The sequence below is a fragment of the Porites lutea genome, chromosome 10, assembly GCF_958299795.1.
Source record: "Porites lutea chromosome 10, jaPorLute2.1, whole genome shotgun sequence".
Lineage (NCBI taxonomy): Eukaryota > Metazoa > Cnidaria > Anthozoa > Scleractinia > Poritidae > Porites > Porites lutea.
In genome coordinates, this window is record NC_133210.1 from 17,494,710 (window position 1) to 17,500,156 (window position 5,447).

A 5,447-nucleotide genomic window follows, 5' to 3' on the forward strand; every position below is an offset into this window, starting at 1 on the left:
GATTTTACTAAAATGCAATAGCCCATTTTTATGAAACTCCTGGTAATTATGGTGAAAATTCAAATGAAATGTTTCATTGCCATGGAAATTTTTCAGCAAAAAAGTGCTTTCCTTAGTACATTTAAGCCTCCTGTAACCAATGTGAAGACTTAGTGGTCACTTACAAGACAGTGGTGGTGGTTTACAAGGAATGAACAACAGGCGGTCTCTTCCAGGAAGAGGTCTGGGCACATTCTATTTTACGGAAGATGATACGATGCATGCAAATTCTAAACTGTATATGTGTAGTTCCATGTTGTCGCTAAAAGTTCTTCTTATGCTATAAAGTACAATGGAACATATAGCGGACATAGAGATCAGACCATGTGTTATCCAATCACTTACAAGAGTTTAAAAACAATAGAGAATCACTCCTCCATAATGTGGTCACATTCACTTGCAAGAGGTTGTGGTATACAACTGCATGCAATCATAGATGGCAGGACAGGGGGGACCGTAGCCCCCCAAGCAAAAATTTGGGAGGAAGAGCCCCCCCCACACACACACACACACACACACGCATTTTGGTGCCGAAAAACACCTACAGATGAATTTGACATTGATGAATTTTACCTGTGTCATCGACAACTTTAGAGCTTTTCTGCCCTAAGATGACTTGAGAAGCACCATGATGACCTAAGAAGCACCATGAAGCAGGTCTGCCTGAACAAGCGTGGAACAACTGCCTATGGATGCATTGTCACAAATCAATTACAGACACACTGGACACTGCATGTGAAGATTGGAAAGAGGTTTGATTGTGCCAACTAAAATTGCCAAAGGTATTTTGGAAAATTTGAGGAGGGATAAGCGCATGGTGGAAGGTGAGCCCCCCAGCGTTTCAAAAGTGTCCCTTCAATAGAGGAAACAGACACTGGACAAAGATTATTTGAACATTTTTCCAGGACCAAATTTTGTGTCCCCTGAATGGAGGTGTCCCTTAAATAGAGGTGTCCCAAAGGAGAGGTTCCACTGTAATGACATATAGTGCACAAGAAAAATTCTAGGGAGTCCAATGCTCTGATCTTGTGAAATCAAGGGAACCCAGCATATCATTTTTATGTAAAAACTGAGGTTTTATAGTCGACCACAAGCAAAAGTAAGGGGCAAGGGCCACCAGATTAGCTTCCCATGCAGGGGTTTTTAGGGAACTTGTATTTCTTCCCTCCCCACAAACACCTGCTCAACAGAAAACAACAGCCCTTTCCCAAGCTTAGCCAATCACATTGTACTTTCCAAATTCTGGAAAGTTGACCATGACCGCAGGGTAACCCGCAGATCCCACAGGTTTGGATAGGTCACCGTGCTATTGACAGCTATAGCTAGCCAATTACCAACGAAATAGTTCTTCTATGAAAACAACATTTAGGTTAGGGATTAAGGCCAGGAGATGCTTCTAGTCCCATTTATTTTTACCTGTATTCTGGCCTGTGGAATGTGACCAGTAAACAGACCGTCTTATCTAGGGGGACACTCCCTGTGATGGCCCATGTTAGAAGGCTCTGCCCAAACGGCGTACCTACCTCAGTACCTCATGCTACCTGGTATTTCGAACTTCAAGTATAAAAAAGAGTAGGGATTTCTTGAGTTAAATGTGCATGAAAGGGTAAGGAAATTTGTAAACTGTCTTTAAAGGGGCCTTTAACTTAAATTTATTGAACCGACGCACCTTATGGCTTCATCAATTTAATTTGCTTAAGGCAACATAAAATGACCAGAAGACTTACTGTAAAAGGCATGTGAAAGGGGCATTATTTATCATGGCAGGTACATCAAAGGGGTACCTTTTCTGTCAATGATGGTATATAACAGTATAAGGAGTTGGACCTTGGGGTGGATACCCTCGGAATAAATGTTGGTAAGTAGCCCCTCCCTCCTCCCTTCGGCGTTGACGCTTTGTCCAGTATGTAAGTTTTTATAGAACATCGTGGGGAGAATGTGAGAAGGGAAGTCACTGAGAAGTGGATGCCTCCTCTCCTTTTCTCCTCTTGTGGGGTGGCTTGTTGTTCTTGGAATCCCCCTCCCCCCCCCTCCGAAGAAAGAAACTGATAGAGAACTAGTTCCCACCCTTCCTCCTGTCATTCAGCCACGAAGTGGAGAGACTCGATCCACTATCTCATCGCGTGGAAGGCTAACGCTTGAGTGTTGAAAGGGTCGAATTTTACGAAAAAATCCCTGTAGAGTAATGGAAGCCAAAGAGATGTACTTCGCCTATGGATCAAACATGGACCCGGAAACAATGCGACAACGCAAAGTTTCCTTTGCTGTTCGAGTCGGAGCAAAACTTCTCGATCACGAGTTTAGCTTTTCGTCGAGACGACCTGATGGAAGTGGTGCGGGAAATATTAGACCGAAAAAAAGCTCTGTTGTTTATGGAGCGTTGTATACCCTCGAAGAAGGGGGCCTAGACAAACTAGATGTGTTTCAATTGGTGAAAGAAGGCCGTTTTCGGCGCCAGAATGTCACAGTGGAGACTTTGGATGGACAAACAGTTGAAGCGGCGACCTATGTTGTCACGGAGAGTTTTTATCAAGGGGGTTTACTCCCTCGAAGAGACTATTTGAATCATTGTCTGACGTGCAAAGATGTTGTGCCGGCCGATTATTATGCTTTTTTTGAATCTTTCAAGGAAATCTGTCAAGACTAGATGAGAAGAGCGCTTGCATGGTTACTGTAAGAGAACGAACAAATCGATGGCTTCCCTTGAGTTTGTCGTTTAAGTTTTAGAACTTCGTACTAGTTACTCAAATTTACTGACTGATGTCTTCTTGAATCAAGTATGTACAAAAAATGGCAGGAAAAATAGCACCTACCCAAGAACTGGATGGGGGTGGGGTGGGGGAGGGGCTTCGCGAAGATAATTTGATTTTGAGAGATGTCCAGGGTATGGATTTAAATACCCCCCAAGAACCAATCTTGGCTGGAGAATTAAAATAGTCGCGATAATGTGGCTGAGAGAAGATGGAGACGGACGTTCCACATCTTGTGAATTACTTCACTAGCAGTGTGAAACCTTTATTAAACTTATTGATGAATTTGATGGGAAACTTTTTTAGATGAAATTTTAAGATGTTGTGACCAAGTATACCCTGGAGCAGACATTTCTCTCTTGCATGGCTTTTAGCCTTTACGAAGCCGGTAGACCAAGTAAAGTCCTGTCTTCACAGCCTTTTATTACCAAACGAATAAACTCAATGAGATACAAAAATAAATGAAATAAAAAATTTTTATTTTTTATTTTTTGTATTTAATACAGTGAGATGAGAGCAATACAAATGACAACAGGAGTAGCAGCTTTTGTTTGCTGGAAAGAAAAAGAACTCAGAATGGTATAAGAGTATTAGAGACCAGTAAGCTTAAAAAGAAGAAATGTATTTCAGATCATAAATCAAAGAAAGATTGAAGTGGGATGAACAGGAAGTTGCAAAAAAGAGGCTGCTCAACCATACAGTCTATTAATGAAAAGGAACCTTTAGCCCGGAGCTAGCCTGTGCAGAAGTCATTCAAAAGGGAAGAAGAAAGGAATTGGGGCATCCTCTTCACGCTCTCACACGCCCCAAATCTTTCTAATGCTTGCCATGCAGGTAGCCAGGAAGAAACTGAAAACAAGAGGATCAAGAAATTTTGGAAACTCCCCATTTAGCAGACCTTTTTGTGACAGAAAAGGACAGCTGGAGTAGGATTATTTGACATTCCTTATCAGTTGTCCTTAGTATTATTAGTCATTTAAACAGGCCTGTAAACAGGATTATTTACTTTGAAAAACAGGTTTTTTAACAAAACAAGGGCACCACCAGCCTTGCTTCCATTCAAAAGCCGAGGCACTGAGCACACAACTTCAAAATGGTATCCTGGAATGTTGCTGAACCTTCCTGAGACTCATACCCTCCTTTTCTGGTGCTTTTATGACAATATACCACACTTTCATGCCTTTCAAAGTCGATTGACAACCCCTGCAACCTAACCTGTAAAAACAGCTGTCTCTCCTTGTCCCCCGATGTTCATCCTGGTGAAATGTTCCTTGCAGCAAGGAGCAAGGAGAGAGACCTGTTTTTCTGGATACTTGCAACCTTTAATTTTAAACCTACATGTACATACTTTAAGTAAGATTTCTGCCCATCCCTGTACAATATTTTATTTCGCATGCAGCAGTATCACATTTTTTAACACAAAGTTTTAAAATGAATAGAATCATGACATGTATGCATAATAAATGCATGGAGTCGTCCAGAAATTTTTACTACATGCAGGGATTTTGGTCCCTTTGTGTCCTGCATCCCTGATGCATAAAAATCCCCAAAGATGCAAAATAATTGTTCATGGAATGCATCCCACAGGACACAAAGAACAATCAATCCATTTGACTCATTGGTTATGGACAGGGACGGACTCACGATCTTTCACAAGACGAGTCCCAGGACTCACCATACCTCTCTGTAACAAAATCACTGTACATGTAGCTCTTGCAGTCAATAAACTTTTGATCACCAAAAGCATTATTTTGTCGCACCCTTTTTCAATACCACTTCCAATTCCTGGAAGGAAAGCAATCTTTTCACGTCTTTATCATTTCTTACAATTGTGTTTGGCAACTTTCTTATCTTTTGAACATGGTTAATTGCCTCAATACCTAGCTCTGCACAACACACTGCCTGGAAATTTTGAAATGTCATGTTACTTCTATCAAAATCAACCTCGATGAAGTCCGTTTCCTCTGCATCAGCAATTCGCAGTCTTAATACGAATTCATCATCTTTTTGAGTAGCTAAAGTAGTTGAATCATGTGAATGATTTTTGGTCCCATGTCTTCCATACAAGTGGCTAATACTACCCTCTGGATTTACCACAGGTAAATCAGCTTTCTCTGTGTGCTCCCGTTTCTCGGCCATGGTCAGCTCATTATTTGAAGTTTTCTGTGCGTAAAAGAAATCGGGATTGCGAAGGTAGTTCGGGACAATAGGTAAAGCTTCGTTGCTTGAGTTAAAAGCTACGTTCTGGTCTGCTCCAAGCATATTTCTTATAGTCTCGTCACTGGCTAATTGCACGGCGGTCTCTCCTTTCTTGGTAAGCACAGATGTATCAACTCCCTCTTTTATTAGGTATTTCACAATATTAGCATGTCCCCTTTTTGCTGCCCAATGCAGAGGAGTCCAGCCATTAACGGCGTTCGGTGCATTTATGTTAACACCCCGTTCTACCAGCAGCTGAACGTTTTTCTCATCCCCAATACAGCACACTTCACGAAGTCTTTCTTCCAGCTCCTTCTTGTGATCCGCCATCTTTATTTTGCAATCTGGTAAGATATTACAGCGCTAATGATTGGTCTTGCTGCTCACTAGCCAATCATAGAGCTTTTAATAGAAATTTTCAAAGTAGTCCGCTGTCTACCACGTGGTCGTTCGTGGGCG

At 41.6% G+C, this 5,447-nt stretch overlaps 2 protein-coding genes across 2 annotated transcripts; one reads left to right on the forward strand and one right to left on the reverse strand.

Moving 5' to 3' along the window:
- The first annotated feature begins 2,122 nt into the window (after window positions 1-2,122).
- On the forward strand, window positions 2,123-3,250 carry LOC140950525 (gamma-glutamylcyclotransferase-like). Its single transcript, XM_073399766.1, has one exon. It carries the CDS (start codon window positions 2,225-2,227, stop codon window positions 2,684-2,686), a length of 462 nt encoding a protein of 153 aa, XP_073255867.1. The 5' UTR covers window positions 2,123-2,224; the 3' UTR covers window positions 2,687-3,250.
- A 358-nt stretch (window positions 3,251-3,608) lies between these two features.
- Window positions 3,609-5,346, reverse strand: LOC140950023 (ankyrin repeat domain-containing protein 40-like). The gene has a single exon (XM_073399181.1). The coding sequence runs from the start codon at window positions 5,316-5,318 to the stop codon at window positions 4,536-4,538; it is 783 nt and encodes a 260-aa protein (XP_073255282.1). The 5' UTR covers window positions 5,319-5,346; the 3' UTR covers window positions 3,609-4,535.
- Window positions 5,347-5,447: the final 101 nt, after the last annotated feature.

Excerpts from the sequence above, each read along its gene's own strand:
- LOC140950525 (XM_073399766.1), top strand. The coding sequence starts at position 2,225 with ATGGAAGCCAAAGAGATGTACTTCGCCTATGGATCAAACATGGACCCG.
- LOC140950023 (XM_073399181.1), bottom strand. The coding sequence starts at position 5,318 with ATGGCGGATCACAAGAAGGAGCTGGAAGAAAGACTTCGTGAAGTGTGC.